The sequence below is a fragment of the Gadus chalcogrammus genome, chromosome 17 (assembly GCF_026213295.1).
Source record: "Gadus chalcogrammus isolate NIFS_2021 chromosome 17, NIFS_Gcha_1.0, whole genome shotgun sequence".
NCBI classification, from domain to species: domain Eukaryota; kingdom Metazoa; phylum Chordata; class Actinopteri; order Gadiformes; family Gadidae; genus Gadus; species Gadus chalcogrammus.
This window is the reverse complement of record NC_079428.1, coordinates 2,089,175-2,107,476: the sequence shown is the minus strand read 5'-3', so window position 1 is coordinate 2,107,476 and position 18,302 is coordinate 2,089,175. Positions and strand designations below refer to the sequence as shown.

Here is an 18,302-nt window from a genome sequence, read left to right as displayed (position 1 = left end):
TTTGCAAAGAGAAAAGAGAGGGAAAATGAATGAAAGCCTGAGTATCTGCCTGGCCTCCGGGGCTGGTGTTAAAATGGACGGCTAAAGAGGGAGAAGAAAGGGAGAGATGAGGCAGGAAGGGAGGGATGAGGGGGGGCGGGGGGGTTGTCTACTGGCCTGACTGGGCAAGTCTCAAGGCAGGCAGGTCGCCTCCCTCCACCCCCCACCCCCCCTTAACCCATTGAGGACATGATGCACAACAGCTTTAGCTTTATCATACTCAGAGGGAATGTTGGGTCGAGAGAGAGAGAGAGAGAGAGAGAGAGAGAGAGAGGGAGGGAGGGAGGGAGGGAGGGAGAGGGAGAGGGAGAGGGAGAGAGAGAGAGAGAGAGAGAGAGAGAGAGAGAGACAGAGAGAGAGAGCGGACGAGAGATAAAGAGAGAGAACAAGAGCGAACGAGAGCGAAAACGAGCAAGATGGCGTGCCACAATCACTTCCCATACGCCCCGTGTCTCCCCGCCCAGAACAACGATGTCTTCCATCGGCGCTCCTGACAGCGTTCTGACGTTCTCCCACAACTCCTGCACGGGGCACGCCCCCCCCCCCCTCCCCCACACCCGCACCGTATCCATTCGCCTGCTGCTGGAAAATTACTTAACAATCGCTTCGGTAGTGAAATGATTCCTCGATTTGTCTTCTTTCTACGTCCCGTCCCTGCCCGCCTCTCACACACACACACACACAGACACACACACAGACACAGACACACACACAGACACAGACACACACAGAGACACACACACAGACACACACACATCCTTCCTATCCTCCTTTAGTCTCCCCGTGCATCGCCTCTTTGCATATTCCATTTGCTGCTTGTTACCTTGAGCGATGATTCCATTTACTTTGAGGAACAGTCGCTCGTTAATTTGTGGTCGAAGAAAAAAGAAAAAAAATAGGGCTGGAGAGACGAATGAAAAAAAAAATGATGTAGATGAAAAAAGGGAAAAATGCATATAATTACAACAGTGATGTGTCCTTATCGTTTCCTGTTCTCTGGTGTTATTGTTTGAGGTGCGGGGCGCAGAATGCTTTGACAAACCCCTGAGTCAGACACCGCGCTAAGATAAGTGTCAACATGTCCTGCCTTTTCTCCGCGAGTGGTTCCCCTTAAAAATATGTATGAATAAAATACAAAATGAATCCATCAACCCACATCTGGACTGCTGAAGCGAGTTGAGCATGGAGAGTGATTATAAACAACTAGCAATGTGCCCACTGTGGCCCACCCCACACAAACACACTCGCGCACACACACCTCATTACACCGCCCATCTATTCACCTATCGCCTAAAAGCATTGAGTGAACCCACTGTGGGAAAAGTACTTAATCTGAGCGCTTTTGGGTTTCAATCCATCCCTACGCATGTTTGACCTGTTGGGATTCGCCTGCGAGGGCTGTTCTCAACGTGACTCCATAGAAGGGCTGCCATTGTGGATTCAAGGCTCCCTTTTGAAATGGGACAGGCAGCACATTCATCATTAGTTCATCCCTAAGCCCCAGGATACGTACAAGATCAGACTACTCCTGCGTTCATGATCACACACACACATTTATGATCACACACACTAACGCATTCATGATCCCACACACTTAACAGACACAATCATAATCACATACACCAACACTTTCATGATCACCCACACTAACAAATTCATTATCTCACACATTCATAATCACTAACACACAGACAAACACACACACACACACACACACATTCATGAACACGCAGACAAACACACATTCATGTTCACACTCAAACACACCCCCATAGAGATATAATATCCAAATCCGTTGTAATCATAATAAACATGAGGTGCTTCAATTGAGGTGACACCTTTGCAACCTTTTCCTTAGCAACTGGCAATACTTTAGCTACGTGTCATTATTGAGCAGCTATGGGTAAGACATCTTGCTTAAGGTTGACGGGGGAAGCCTGCAGACATCACAGTAGATATGAAGGTATTAATGGAGCAAAACAAGAACATTGGATGATTTTCTAGCACAAACACAAGGCAATAACTACAACTGCTTGAATCTGCCGCTACAAGCCTCTAATGCGGGTTTTTTTGCTCACAAATGTCATGCTCCACACACCATATCGCTCCACACACCATATCGCTCCACACACCATATCGCTCCACACACCATATCTCAGTGAAATGTGGAGCAGAAATTACCTGTGCACCTGTAGAGCTAAGGGCGGGGAGTATGGGGAGTGTCTGAGATCAAGGGATGGTTTCCAGCAGGTAGAAACACATACATCAATATGCCAAACTTTAAATATATATTGCTTTGGACTGGGCAAACCCTGCGCTGTTGGTTAGAATTTGCATCAATAGTCTATACTGCCTTACTTTGACAATGCAAACATCTTTATCTCCAAATACGGATGTCAATGATATTCAAGCTAACAAAAGGTACACGGAGAACTATCCATTTTAAAAACACAATCCCAAAAACACAATTATATTTTTCTGACTAGTATTTGATTTACATAGTAGATGCTTAAGTAAATCAAATTCTAGTCAGACTTATATAATATATAACCTGTAACCTTAACCTGTAAAAACTTGTTTTCATAGGTCAAGTTTACAGGTTAAGGATACATGTGTCAGAAGGATTGTCTGAAGAACACTCATCTACTCTGAGAAGGTTCTCGTACTCCCGAGGATCGTATTCCCCTCCGGGCCGCGCCCTCCGTCCCTTCAGAAGTGACAGGGCTGAGAGTAGGCCCCTCGGCCAGCGGTCGGCGTCGCCGCCGCCGCCGCCGCCTGACGGGAATAGTTTAGCGTGTTATTGAAGCGCCGTCGTGTTGACTTTGAACAAGTGAGTTTCCCCCGTCCTCCCGTTCGTCCCCCATCGCGGTCATAAACCATCTAATGATGCATCGGGAGCCGTCGGTGCTGGATGACGCGTGCCGGCGTATAGATAAATCATTACTGGCTCCCACAACCAACAAAAAAAAACTCCCGGCAGATATGACTTTTTATTTTTTTCCCATTTTCAGTTCCAGTCGGGAGGGTTGTTTAGTTTTAATTAGCGGCTACCCGTTGCAGGGTTTGAGGAGTTTCTCCAGAGCATCATTAGAGACATTAGGGATGACTGTGAAGGGCCCGATTCATCTGGTAGAAAATGACTTTTGGGCCAGGCCGAGATCAAAGACTGTCTCCTTCTTTCCCTCTCCCCCTGTCTCCCTCTCGCCCTCTCTCTCTCTCGCCCTCTCTCTCTCCTTATGTCTCTCTCGCCCTCTCGCCGTCTCTCCATCTCTCTCCCTCTCTCGCCCTCTCTCTCTCTCTCTCTCTCTCTCTCTCTCTCTCTCTCTCTCTCTCTCTCTCTCTCTCTCTCTCTCTCTCTCTCTCTCTCTCTCTCTCTCTCTCTCTCTCTCTCTCTCTCTCTCTCAGGAGTGTGTTTCTCTGACATAGTAATTCATGTAGAAAAAGCATTAGTCCTGCTAGGTCAAACTACAGCAACTCCATAATTGATGATTAAATTATCTGAGTGCGAAAACTATTCTGTTTTACTGAAGGTTATATACATCTGTAAGCATAAGAGTGTGTAGAGAACTACAAAGATATCAATAATTGCAAGAGGAAATATGAATAAGCCATAAAATCATGTGAAGGTAATTTCTTTGAATTCCCACATTGGCCTCACATTCCCGGAGGTGAGGTTACTGGTAACCAGCCCTGAGCTGGGGAAAATTACAACCGAAAAAAATCCAAACCGCTAACCACCTAATTACCTCGCCATTAATGAGGTCCAAGGTCTCTATATTCATAACGGCACCAAGCGTAATGCGGAGAGCAGAATCCCTGAATCGTATAATGATGAATATACTGGGCTTTGTTTACATCTGTGAAATCACCTTGGCAACATGGACTCGCTCTGCCTTATCCATCATGTTCAAGCAGTAATCCCGATCCTTTCGTGGCCTAGGCAGATGTTTTCACATTTCCTATCAGAGCGGTAAACCTCACATCCATCTTGTTAGTCTGATCTTTCTTTCTTTATTTATTTATTTATTCCTCACAACACATACAAGGGGTGCCGTGCAAATGCTAATTCGTCACGATTCACACGATTAATTTGGTGCGGAATTTAACTTGTTTATTCATTTAGTTGGGCGGTTTTGTTGAAAAAGTTTTTTTTCAGGTTTTTGTTCGATGGGTAATTTAATTAATATTTAATCTAATTACAAAACATGTGCATTGTTTCCTTTTACATAATTGCCTTCATTGACTATTTGATAGCACTTGGCAGATGTATAAATAATAATCAGTGGTTGTAAAAAGGTTAAAGTCCCACCACATTCTAGCTAAGCCACAAAGGGGAACGCCAAAGACCCTCTGAATGGAGAAATAACCTCAAATCCATTCATTCTACTAAAAAATAAAAGTCTTCCGTGACAAGCCGGGTGCCGTCATCCATGTCGAGTGCAGAAGAATTGGACGCGAGCACTTTAACTGCCTTTTGCAAACCACTGAGCTCAAACCCCATAATCTAACAATGGCCACCTGCCTTGTCCCCCAGTGCACCACATTGACATTCCCAGCCAGCTAACACAGCACTTTTATACATTATTTATATACACACACACAATCAGTTATTTCACAAGGAACCAGGGTGTATTAAAACAAGACCGTCTTTTATGGCGTGCTTGTTTCTACGGACGACCGGCCCAAACTATCTAGAGGACGTCGCGGTTCAAGACGTGACGTACGGCGGCACCTTGGGGCCGTGCGGGGGCCACGACGTTCATAAACACGATTCACAACAACGCTTGGTAATTATCTCTGACCCACTGGTGCCCGGCCCTTCAGCGTCCGCGTCGTCTTCAGCTCCGGGGACAAAGAGGCTGCGCCGACGCCGTTACCGTGCCAACGGTGTTCCCGTTCCCGCCAGGAGGTTGGGGGACCGCGCTTGACTCGCTTCCACCCTGCTAAAACTGGATCTCCCCTGTTTTTTCCGACCGCTCTGCCGAGATACGTACGGATGATGGGCATCGATTCACATCGCTCGTCGAGGAGGGGGGAACGGCGGATCACAGAAATAATGACAGTAGGCCGATGAGGCGATGATGTGATGGTGGTTTAACTCCGTCACGGAGGAACCATGAGCCTCAAACAGCATTACAATGCCTTCAAAAAATGTGAAACATGTATGGCTAAAACACATTATTTTTAACGGTTTCCGCGTTTTGGATCCTATCTGTGACATGGCTAATATCACGTTACAATTCAGTTTCATCCTTCCATAATGAACTGCAAAGGCCCCATGTTCATGACTTAAAGACACACATGATTCAGGACATGTCATATATATAGAACTGTACATAGTCAGCGACGTACGTACACATCGATAGAGAGACAGACTGCTACTGCTCATTGACTGGTAGGCTGGATTTAACTCTGAACATCATTACGCGTGGCGCTTTGCCCATCATGCAAATGGCTTCTCTGAGCCTGGGAAGAAGTTCATTACTAATGGCGCTTCCCATCAAGTTGGAGTCCATCCGAATGCTAATATGCCTGAGTACTTTTGGATTTGTCACCTCTCCTCGTAGCATGGCAATTACTACAATGTGCTTTTCCCTTCATGGAATTAAGCATCTCACACCCAGCCTACGGCCGGCTTCCCCCTTAGCAGATGCTTTGCCGTTCACGGCTACAGTCCATTGGAGTGCAAATGGTACAAAATTAACACTTAAATGTGTATTAGGTAAAAAGGGGTTTAACGTGACATTATCTCTTTATGGCTTTCCATATCCATCCATCCATCTACTGCACATGTGTGCATACTTAGTAGGCATAGTCTCGTATCTAAAAATATTATTTTGTAATATTTTGTGATGTCTCCAACGTCATCTATCATAATATACTATCGGGAAGTTTAAATATCTGGCTTACAGGATTAATTTATCGCCCATTGCAAGAAATCTATAGCATTTCATTGTTGCCTTGTAAACGCCATGCAGACGGAGAATGGAGGCGTACACACACTGTGGTCTGTCGAAGCACCGTAAACAGGGTCAGAAACGGGGTCAGCCACACTGTGCTCTGACAGCCTAACGCTTAGATCAATACAGGACAGGGACAAGCAGTTGCCTAAACGATACACAAATACATGGAAGGCAACAGTTGGTAGAGGAGGATTATAGAATACATTATACAGACAGAACCTGCTAACCAGCGGAGAAGATGAAACTCAGGAGGGGGGGGGGGGGGGGGGGCAGAGTGGGTGAGAGAGGGTGATACGGTTTTGTATGTAACCTCCCCCATCATTCACGCACACACACACACACACACACACACACACACACACACACACACACACACACACACACACACACACACACACACACACACACACACACACACACACACAGACACAGAGGGTTCGGGTTCGGATCCATATAGAGGAGTGCTCGATTTTCCTGTCGGTTGGCCCCTGGACACAATCTGAAGGGGCCCAATTGTGGGCTCCCTGGGAGATATGAGGAAGAGGAGGATGGTGTTGTCGCAGAGCCAGCTCTTCCTCTATAGGAGGGAAACTCCCCACTCAATAGTAACTCATTTGGCGTGTTGTGTAATTGTGGTGCATAATAGATTGCAAGCTATTCAGACTGCCCAAGGCCCTCTTTTTGTGTGTGTTTGTGTGTGTGTGTGTGTGTGTGTGTGTGTGTGTGTGTGTGTGTGTGTGTGTGTGTGTGTGTGTGTGTGTGTGTGTGTGTGTGTTAAAAGCCATTTTCGCTTCTCACCACCAACCGAGTCGTGTTTTAGAGAGATAGTAGGCAGCGTTTTATTTTTTTTCTGTTCCAGGGGGCCTGCCACATTCTGCATCTGTGTGTAATCAAGACCAACTCAACGGCTCTTTAGGCGCTTCCTTTGTGAAAGGAGCTCATTAACAGAGCGTAGCCACCGACCGACTTTGCTGCATGTCAGCTGACTTCCAATGCGAGTAAACAAATTAGCTGACCTTTTCCCTCGGCTGTGTTACACACAGACACACGCGCGCGCTCGGAGCACGCCCAGGACTTGCTTTGACAGCCACGTGTCCCGGGAGAAATAAAAGTTATGTGAAAGGCAACGACGACAACCTGTGACTAGGAGACCATTAAAGTGAAACACAGGCAGGTGTGTGTTTATCTTAATGGAACCTGCCGCACTATTTTCCACATGGTCAACTTCATATCAGAGCTCAAGTGGTGAGATGCGAAGCACTGACTGATTGGAATTAAATTGCTCTGCTGTTCCTTCTTCTTCTTCTTTTTCTACTCCTATGTACTTTATTGCACTACCACTCGCAAGAAATTGATGCCTATTTGCATAATTTAACCGCCATCTTAATTATCGTGTCATAAATCGGTATGCAGAAGACTTAATTCACTTAGAAATGGAAACTTATTTGGGTAAATCGCTAATGGAGTAAATCTTATCATGTTAGCATACGCAACCGAAGTGCAGCCAGTGTCCCTAATTAGGTTTGACTATGAGGCGCATACAAAATGAAACTAAAAAGAGAGAGGGAGAGAGAGAAAGGGACAAAGTGTGAGAGAGAGAGAGAAAGAGAGAGAGAGAGAGAGAGAGAGAGAGAGAGAGAGAGAGAGAGAGAGAGAGAGAGAGAGAGAGAGAGAGAGAGAGAGAGAGGCAGACAAAGAGATAAATTGACAGAGTGCGAGAGAGAGAGACAGAGAAACAGACAAAGAGTAAGGGAAAGACCGCAAGAGACACAGAGAAACAGAGGGAGAAAGAGAGACAGAGAAAGGGAGCGAGAGAGAGACAGAAACAGTGGGAGGAAGAGAGACAGAGAAAGGGAGCTAGAGAGAGAGACAGAGACAGAGGGAGGAAGAGAGACAGAGAAAGGGAGCTAGAGAGAGAGACAGAGACAGAGGGAGGAAGAGAGACAGAGAAAGGGAGCGAGAGAGAGAGACAGAGACAGAAACAGTGGGAGGAAGAGAGAAACAGAGAAAGGGACAGTGCGAGACAGCAAGCCATAGTCCAAGAGAGAGAGAGCCAGCGTGAAACAAGTAAACACAGCTCTCCACCTCGCTGGCCCGCTGGCCAAAACCTCGCTTAGCGTCTGCAGCTAGGCTACCTGCTAAAGCGTGCGAGAGAAGGTGCGCCGTTCATTACCTGGGCCATGTTTTGTGCCATGGGAAGGAACTTACCCCGTAAGACGGTGAGCCGGGTGGTGGCGCTGGCCTCCCCCACACTGTTGGAGGCCACGCACTCGTAGATGGCCTCGTCCCTGGGGGTGCGCAGCGGCTGAATTCTGAGCACGGAGCCGGAGCCGTCGTCGAACTCGATCACCTGCATGTGCGACAGACGAGATATGTTAAAGGCGTTTTTTTTTTCCGGCACGGACGAACGACGGACTCAGGACAGGACAGGATGAGACGCACACAGACGTGGACACACACACACACACACACACACACACACGGAAAGACAGTTTGGCTTAACAACACTGATGGGGACTGACACAAAGTAGTGCTTTGGTTTATTAGCCTGACGGATGTGGTTAAACATAGATATAGGTGTTAAGTTGTGGACAATGTCGGGGGTTAGGTACACAGGGCTTTGAGTGGCTTAAAGGTGAGTATTATGGAACATTTAGTGGCTCATATATATTTTTTATGTGGCAATATTAATGATTTAGTCTTAAAGGTGCTATTTTTCTTAAGTCTTAGGTCCTGTGTGACAATATAATCTGAACAAATATGTAAGATATATATCATACATAAGAAATATAATATATTGTATTGTAGTCTGTGCATTGATATGGCAAAGCCAAAGCAAACTTTAAGACTGGGAAAGAGTTCTGAACAGAATGTTTTTCACCAGGATTCAAAATAGATTGCGGCTTGCTTTCAAGAAAATTGCCCACTCTTAAAGTTCACGTTCTATCCTTTTTTAGATAATGCAGCAAATGGAACAGAATCGATGGAACAGACACAAGCACAAACACTCAGAAACGTGGCCTGCTGTAACGCTGGAGCACGGAAATGTCCGGTAACATGGAGTGATATCGTGTGTCACGAGAGACAGGACCAAGACTATTGGACAGACGACAACAGAGAATGCTCACAAACAGGTGTCTGTTGTAGCTTGGACAGCTATCTTTTGCATGCTACATGTCGTATACTCACTGGTTTTTAGAAAGCTCTGTGTCGTAATTCAATGTCTTTCTTTTAAGCATTTCAAGGCACATTTCAATTCAAGGACCCCTGAAGACCTCTGCATCATGCATACCCACACCCCCTCTCTCTCCCTCTCCCTCTCTCTCTCTCTCTCTCTCTCTCTCTCTCTCTCTCTCTCGAAAACACACACAGAGGCCTTCCATTTCCCAATGTATAAATATAATATATCAGCATCTATTTAGAAGACACTGTACTTCAACATTTCATGAGCCAAGCTGTGTTTGGCATTCAAGCCAATGGCAAGGAATGAAAAAAAACACCAAAAACAAAACCCCCCCCCGAAAAAAACATCTTAACATCTACGGTGAATTTGCGAGAGCAAAACGAACAGGGGGGGAAGTTGCGGCGAGTCATATTTTTTAATAGCGCATAGCCTTTCCGTTGTGAGATGAGGCGAAAACTCAGGTATCAATGGGCATGAGGGGCCGACCATCTGCCGGGCGCTGTGAGGGCGCCCGGCACGGGGCGGGGAAATACTGCCCGTGTCAGCATTCAGCGTGTGGAGTCAGGCGGACGGAACCAACCCTGATCAGATTAGATTTTATGCCGAGAGAGAGACAACGAGCAGGGCCTCCGAGCTCTGGGTTTGAATGTGTCCCCCCCCGCGTAGATTGCGTAGGACTTTGTGACGGTCCGATGGAGGGGTTGAAATCTCATCAGTGTTGTTGCTATGAAGATGGATAGGGTGGGGGGGGGGGATGGGGGCAGGGTGATGAACGCACACGTGCAGCAGAGCAGGAATCTACCCTTGAGCAAGGCACTGGACCTGCAGCATGTAGGACCCTGCCTCGACACACTCTCAATTTGTATAAGGCTAGCTAATGCAGTGGTGTGATGCTAATGCGGCTATCTGGGTCGCACCGCAGTTTGTTACTTGTTGCTAAACCCCTTCTCCCTCCATTACTTACTTTCTTTTCATTATTATGTTCGTATTCATCAGATAATTTTTTGTCCCAGGGTTCGTTAAAGCTATGCTAGGCAATTTAGGGGAACCAGCCAGAGTAAGCTAGCTTCTGAAAGTATCCAACCGAAAAGGTCCCTCCAGGCCTTCCCTCTGAAAGTGCTCCCGCGCTAGCCTTAGCATCAGGTCTGCTTATCCTTGTGGAAGACTCCTGTCATGCGCCATGCGTGCAGAAGCAGAGTGCACACAGACAGGCAGGCCGTACGATCGTTTAATTCAAACCGAATTTAATTATTACAGACCGGCTACACCCACAGATAGAGGATGTTAAAAAATCATCAGAGCATTTAATTAATTAATTTAAGAAATAAAAAAATTGATTGCTGAATATTTCATATTCAGCAATCAATATATTATATTGAAATATTATTTCATAATATTTCAGCAAATATATTTGCCAAAATTTGCTGAAACAAACCATAACTTTGAAAGCAAAACATTCATGTTCTAAAACTGCCTGACCCAAGTTGATTACCAGGACTCTGCTATTGTGCGGAAGCAGGGGGAAGGCAAGCAGGAGAAAGGGAGTCCAGTCTGTGGATGTATGGCAGCTTGGAGCACGGTGCACGGCCACAAGCGGTGCAGGGGAGGGGGGGCATGCTAATTTTGTCGAGCATTTTACATCAGAACAATAGACCTAATACCTCAAATCTCTGGTTGCTGACTTTCTTCCCCTTCTTGTTCCACACGATCTTGGGTCGTGGGTCGCCCGTGGCTTGGCATATGAAGGAGGCCACGCCCCCTTGCACGCCCGTTTGGTCATTGGGGGTTCTGAGGAACTTTGGTGGTGCTGAGGAGAGAGAGAGAGAGAGAGAGAGAGAGAGAGAGAGAGAGAGAGAGAGAGAGAGAGAGAGAGAGAGAGAGAGAGAAGGGAATAAAACAAAACCACAGAGTTAGAGAGAATTGTAAACATCACAAGTCGTGGATGCAATTTCTCTTCACTTATCGAGGCCCACAGTCTAGGAAGCAGGAGAGGTTTCAGTGTGTGTGTGTGTCTGCTGCCTCTGCTGAGAGTCTTTGGTGCTGAGGTCATCCAGGTTTGCCGTTTGGACGGCAATGGGAAAACGATGAGCTTTAACTGCAATCAGGAGTAAATTAACTTTGGACGGTTTTGTACAGAGCCGTTTTATCACTGCACTCGCTTCAGCACTCCTGAATCTCTATCGGGCGCTGGTTCTCCACTTGCTTTCAGATGCCATTGTGGACTCACATGGCCCTGTGATATTTATGTGTATGGAGGGGCGTGGCGCCGGCTAAAAATTTAACAAAGCAACCCCATCCACACCAGGGATATCAAACAAAAACGGTGAAATCCAATGGAGCAAAAGTTCACCATGTGGAAATGTAACAAAGTGCAGGTGTCAACGTAAAGTCATTGCCTGCCTGTGATGTTTTGTTCAAATGCGTTTGACTGACTTGGGATCAGAAGGCACAGAACCCACCGCTCATCAGAAGGATGTATTCGCCCTCAAGAGCTATAACGGCGCTTTAAGGAGCTTTGAATCACGTCGTTATGGCGACGATCCAGGACGCGATCATTGCAATGGCAGAAAAAGAGGGTGCAAGGGACAAGGACGGCCAGCTGACTCAGATACAGCCGATACCCCCCATGTTAAATCTAGCACTGTCAATTTACTTCGGCAGGATATGGAGCATCGTGAGACAATCTTCCTCGGATCAATCACTTGAGCTGGCCGTTAGTGGCCCACACTCGCACGAGGACACCCACCTCATCGACGCGCGTGTGTGCGTGCGTGCGTGCGTGCGTGTGTATGTGTGTCTGTGTGTACGTGTCTGTGTGTCGGTGTGTCTGTGTGTCGGTGTGTGTGAATGTGTGTCTGGGTGCGTGTCTGTGTGTGTGTGTGTGTGTGTGTGTGTGTGTGTGTGTGTGTGTGTGTGTGTGTGTGTGTCTGTGTGTGTCTGTATGTGTTTCTGTGTGTGTGTGTGTGTGTGTGTGTGTGTGTGTGTCTATGCGTGTGTCTGTGTCTGTGTGTGTCTGTGTGTGTGTGTGCGTGTGTGTCTGTGTGTGTGTGTTTGGGTGTGTGTCTGTGCGTGTGCGTTTATATATGTGTGTGTGTGTGTGTGTGTGTGTGTGTGTGTGTGTGTGTGTGTGTGTGTGTGTGTGTGTGTGTGTGTGTGTGTGTGTGTGTGTGTGTGTGTGTGTGTGTGTGTGTGTGGTTCCAGACTGTGCTGTGGCCCAGCAGCACGGCAGAGAGCGGTAGGGGACAGATTAACCTGCAGGGTTTGTGGAGAGGTGACACAAGATATGTGGTCCGCAATCAAAAGGGCGGACAGATAAACAGGCCAACAGCTGGGCCTCTGCCGGGCAAATGAGTCTGGGAAATCACCGAGCACCCCACGGTATGCTCACAGACACACACACGTGCACGCACAACCACATGGAGTACACACACACAGGGACGCACGCACACACGGTACACACAGAACGCAACACGAGAAAGCTGACAGGTGTGCAACAGTGCCCACACGGGGTAATATGCGTACCGCACAAAGAAAGGAAAAAAAAAGGGGTAGAAGAAAGGAAAAAGAACAGAAAAGAGCCATTATATCTGCATTTGGACCGTATCTCATTGACTTGGCTGAGGAAAATGGCACAAATTGGAACCCTGCCAAGAGGGGACTGATGGGTAATTGAAATGCCATTGGGGACTGTTGTTTTCTCTCTCCCTACCCGTCCTCTCTCTCCCCTCTCCCTCCCTCCGTTCGTCTCTCCCCCACCGCGGGGCCATTTATCCATTATGTACTCGGTGTGCCGTCTTACGGCGCTGATGATAGACTGCTATGACAGGTATGGGAGATCACCGGGGGTGGGGGGGGGGGGGGGGGGGGGGGGGGGAGGGAGATGGGAGCTGGGGGAGAGGGATGGGTGGAGGCGGCTGTGGGGCGAAGGCGGGCTCACAACAGGGAGTGATTGAGGCGTGACATGATGATAATGGTGTTTTCACAGACACGCCGACTGATATCCTCCCACACACACACACACACACACACACACACACACACACACACACACACACACACACACACACACACACACACACACACACACACACACACACACACACACACACACACGTTGGTGAGTGACTGTGTCTGTGGTTGCATGTTGAAGACGGCTGCTTATTTTGTGTTTTCTCGTCTATAAACAATTTGACACATTGCTCTCTTATGCGCCATTAGGGGTGTACTTCCTTCAGGCCATTTGTTTATGAGGCGCTACATCGTGTTTTTTTGGGGGGGGACGGCTTTTGCATATTGTCAAGGATGTCGTGTTCGTGAAAAATGTCCCGTTTGCATTGCAATGGGATTCTCGATTGTAAGAGCTAGCAACTATATTGAAAAAAGAATTTGTGTAACTTTAAAATTTGCATGATTTTACTTTCATGAGGTCCAGCTAAATAGTGCCTGAAATATTATGCCAGCAACATAATTCTGGCAAGACAAGACAGAGGAAAGCCTCAAACTATATTTAACAGCGAATGAATATGGATTATTTTGTCAGTTTTCCTAAGGCTCTGCTACATTTTGCAGCCATGCTCTTTTTGCAAATAATTGTGCATAAGTATACACAATCTTTTGTTTACCCAAACTATTGTTTGGTCAATTTCTTGACTTCAATTTGGGCGACAGCATCACTTAAAAAGAACAGAGAGAAGCTTTCGCTTTTTACAGAATGAATCTCAAACTACCTGTGGTTGGAAATATTTAAAAAGCTTTCAAAACCGAGTCGAAAATCATTTCTGGAATAACATTATTTGTTATCAGTACATATCACAGCATAGCTTTGAAAACAAAAGCAATCAATCAAAAGGTATCTGGCCTCAAATACTTCAAATAAACGATCGCCATCCGGGGATCCCATTAATCAGACGGTGGGGGTGTGATGTGACGGATGGTTCTACGCTGAGGGGGCCCTCAGCTTCTGAGCTTCGCCCCGTAGCCAGCTTGAGAAGATCAGCTGCTTCTGCCTCCCTGGGAACGTGATACCTCAGCATTAGCTGGGAACCTGAGAGCCATTTCACACGCAGCCCCCATCACCGCCTCCTCCTCCTCCTCTTCCTCCTTCCTCACATGTGTGTTTTGGTGGAGCAGAATGGACGTGATTGGCTGCTCCAGTGCTGTGAAGTGGTGACTCTTGGAGGGCAGTCTAGGAACGTGCACCGTGTTGGTAACTGAACTCTTGGGGTCTATGTTATGGTATCTTTTTTTTTCTTTCTTTCATATTTCCATGAACAGAATGTCCTTCCCCTGCATAACTGCATCCATTAGCAGTTTGTTGGATATTCACCCGATGCTAGGAATCCTAATTTAAATACCCTTCTTCAAAACATAATTCATAGTGATGTGCGGGTTTTTCTATGCATGTGTGTGCATACATGCCTTTGTATGTGTGTGTGTGTGTGTGTGTGTGTGTATGTGTGTGGGTGTACGCGTGTTCACATGTGCGTGTGTATGTATGTGTGAGTGTATGTGAGAGGGTAGCACATTTCAAGTCACCCAGGGGCCCTGCCACAGACTTAAGTTTGATTTGCCTCCCAAGAGCCGTGTATCAAAGGAAAGCCCGAGACAGAAACATTAATAAACCAAGTTTCCCTGTGAACCGTCTATTCTCACACAGACAGCAGTCCTACGCGGGGCCCTGGTCCTCACAATTACACTGACTGACATTCAATTTCATTTGCATGAAAGGGCCCGTTTCCTCTCTGAATCTCAAACCGGCGGGGTGAGGTGGGGTTGTGGCGTGGGATAATTAATCCTAACACTTTGGTTGACAGTCTGACAAATACCCAAGTCGGTTTTTGCCTGCATACAGTCGGTGGGAAAAAAAACCTTTAGAGATACCATTAACCTCATCTGACATTTTATAACCCCCCCACCCCCCTCCCAAACCCCACTCTCCTTTTAAACCTGCATATCACTTCTGCTATTTTTGAATTGTGAAGATGTGGGCAACTCGACCAGAAGCACCGTTTTGATGGCGAGCTTTAAAGAAGACTCAAAGTCATTGTAGCGTGCAGTGTGGACCTACTCTAATCACTTTTTATTTTATTCTATTCCGGAGAATGATTAGGGCAGAGATTTGCGATATTAGACTGAATCGGAGTTCCCTGTGCAAAGGAACCCATAAAGTTAACTGGTGCGAGAAGTTGCAGGTGTGGCTGCATGGACGGTGAAGCCTGCGCGTTGTTTTGTTTAAATTCAGTCTCCTCTGCCTCTCTGTGGATTAATTAATGAGCTTTATTATTTTCCGGTGCTACAGATTCCTCATCAGGAGCAAAACACAGGTTATGGTAATGCAGTCGCACAATCACCAGACAAACACAAACAGCAAATCCACCCACGCACGCACACACGCCGCCACACAGCCGTCGCCGCTCGCACAACCAATAAGTGAAACAATGCGACGCACATGCGACGGTACGCCGTTTTCAACGGCGGCACAAAGCAAGACTATCTGCAATGTGGCGATAAAAAAAGAAAAAAAAAAAGAATTGTCTTTTGTGTTGGCTGGAAAACAAACTCCACATTGTATACACTGACAAAAGGGGCTCTCGCCCAAAGCAGTAAAGAAAAACCCTGAGCTTAAAGGTTGGGTACGCGATTTGCGAAACGCCAGCAGATTTTGAAAATACACAACTCAAATGGTCCTACCCCCTCCCCTTCAACGCTGACTCTGACTCCACCCATTCCAAGTACCTGGACGCGCAATCATGCACGAGCGCGAACAGAGATGCGCGAGAGCGAGCCAGGCTAGCGTAGGTTTTCGTTTAACAACATGGCACTACATTCAGCTGTAAATTGCACCCAGTACCGCGGGAAGTAGGGGTTTTGGGGGTGCTGCAACACCCCCTGTCCGAGGCCCTGTCTTATCACAGAAAACGATCATTTCTAAAAACCAAAGTGGAGATTTCTGAAAACGCCGGTTATGTGTTGTGTATGGATTTTAGGTTCTGAAGCGTCACATTATGCACCAGGAAATGCTTAACGTCATGTGAGCATCCGCTGTACCGTATTGGTCCGAATATAAACACAAACCCCATTGTAATACGACCTATATTTGGAAAAAAGATTTGAAGCCCAGATCTTGATTTCATGAATAAATAAATTGTATTAATTGAAATAATATACGAAAATAAAAAGGCATAGAATAAAACACTGCATTGCCACTAAACAGTAGTGCAAATAGGCCGTACTGATGTGTACACCAAAGACTTCCTGACACTCCTCTGCCCCGCTGTGTTCGCTCTGGCTGTGGTCGCTCCGAACTGTTTCGGCCCGTGGCAAAGCGAGTCATCCTCGCTGCTGTCCAAGGCATGTTGAGACGCAGCATTTATTTAATGCTCATATGTCCTAGTGCTGAAAAAAGGTTATATGAAAAAGTGTGAGGGTAGCGGTGGTGCGCTAAACTTGTTCTGTGAGCAGCTGGATGTGAACCATGGTGTGAAGGAAGTGAACGCAACGATCGATTTTCAACTGTGCGCGCATGCACTGGTGTAATTGAGCTGCGCTGCTATATATCTTTTTTATCAATGTGACGAGTTGCGAGTCTAGTGCACGCCGGTTTTTTTTTTCCAGCACCCCCTGCTGAGAATACGTTCTCGCGGCTATGGTTGCACCAGATGTTATAAACATTAAACGGTCACATAAATCAATACTATTTTTAGAAAATGTATGTTTGTTTCATATAATTGTATTGGAAGTCCTGGTTTTCACTAGGGTTGCCGCGGTGTGGACATTTTCACACCGAGTAATAGCCTACACTCGTCTCAACACCGGTATTACCGAGTATAAACGGTATAAACTTTGAAACTAGGTCAACCGCCACACAAGCATCGGTTTAGACCCTTCTCGTCCTTCAGTTGCCGCCAACGTTCAAAAGCAGCGCCTAGGATTATTCTTGATTTCAGTTTTTCTCTTTCAGCGTTTTTATTATCAATTACTCTCTGAAAAAGAGTTTTCCTTCTCTTTGCTGGTGGTGGTGGTGGTGGTGGGGATTGTGGCGTCTTGTCTGCCATGGAAATTGTCTTCTACTGCTAGGTCCAAATGTGGATTAACTAGTTCCAGTAGATACCGCAGGATAACAACAAACAGGAGCTTGCTCTGGGTCACGAGCTCTGGGTCACGAGTACTGCACGAAGGGGTCGCGCGCGGGGCGCGGGGGAGGGGGAGTGCAGTACGACCGTTTGATTGACGTACTTACTGTCCAATGAAACTCGGTGGCAATGGATATGATTGGCTGGAGTTTTTCGAGCCCTGCACGTTCCACAGATGATTGACAAGTTTAATTTTCATGTCAGTACTTCTAACTCAGTGGCTGTAAGCGGGTTATGATAAGGATTTCAAGTAATTTTGCAAAAATGGCCAAAAAAGCAAATCACCTATGCAACCTTTAATTAGAACCCTTTGCTAATTCGCGTCGCATATCCAACAGGCCGCCTCGCCCAAGATGGAGGCAAACAATTCACATTGCAATTAGCGGCTGCTTGAGAAAGGGATACGGGCCCTGAATGAGCGTTAGTCACTGGATCAGGACGCATAGCGCCGTCATTTACGGCGGGCGTTTGAAAGCATCGCAGTGGCGAATGGGAGTGGGGTTCGGGGGGTTCGCCGCTCTATCAATATTGCAGCGCATGTCGCCCCCCCTCCCCCCCCCCTTAATAAAGTCTCCGGCTCCACCTGGCCCTCCCGCAGGGCAGCCCCCCCGAACACGACACTACAGCTGCCAACACGTTGTTCTCTAGGCGGACGCCATTGCCACCCATGATGCTATTCACTAATTAAATAGAAAGGATCGTACGACTGCAGTGCCGCCAAACGCACGCATGTGTTTCAACTGCGTTGTGTGTTCATGTGGTAGTGGGGTTGAAGTCACTGTATGACGGGCTGAATGACTCACTGTTGATTGTGTCACGTTTACAATGTGTATATTGTGGAGCGTATGAACCATTGAGCTTACACATCATCTCTGTGAGTGCAGGGCTATGTCAAGCTGAAATGTGCAATGCGCTATTGTTGAATTCAGTGCACTTTTTCAGTGCATGAAATACAGAACAGATAGACAAAAACACAACAAATGC

The 18,302-nt window shown here is 46.8% G+C and overlaps 1 protein-coding gene across 5 annotated transcripts in view; it reads right to left on the bottom strand.

Moving 5' to 3' along the window:
- Positions 1-18,302, bottom strand: part of LOC130369751 (receptor-type tyrosine-protein phosphatase delta) — a 205,936-nt gene that overhangs the window by 55,804 nt on the left and 131,830 nt on the right. For all 5 annotated transcript variants that reach the window (XM_056575280.1, XM_056575279.1, XM_056575283.1 and 2 more), the window contains 2 exons: positions 10,848-10,993; positions 8,211-8,352 (listed from right to left, as the gene is read on the bottom strand). In XM_056575280.1, the coding sequence (XP_056431255.1) occupies positions 8,211-8,352; positions 10,848-10,993 (288 nt within the window). The remainder of the gene's footprint in view (positions 1-8,210; positions 8,353-10,847; positions 10,994-18,302) is intronic.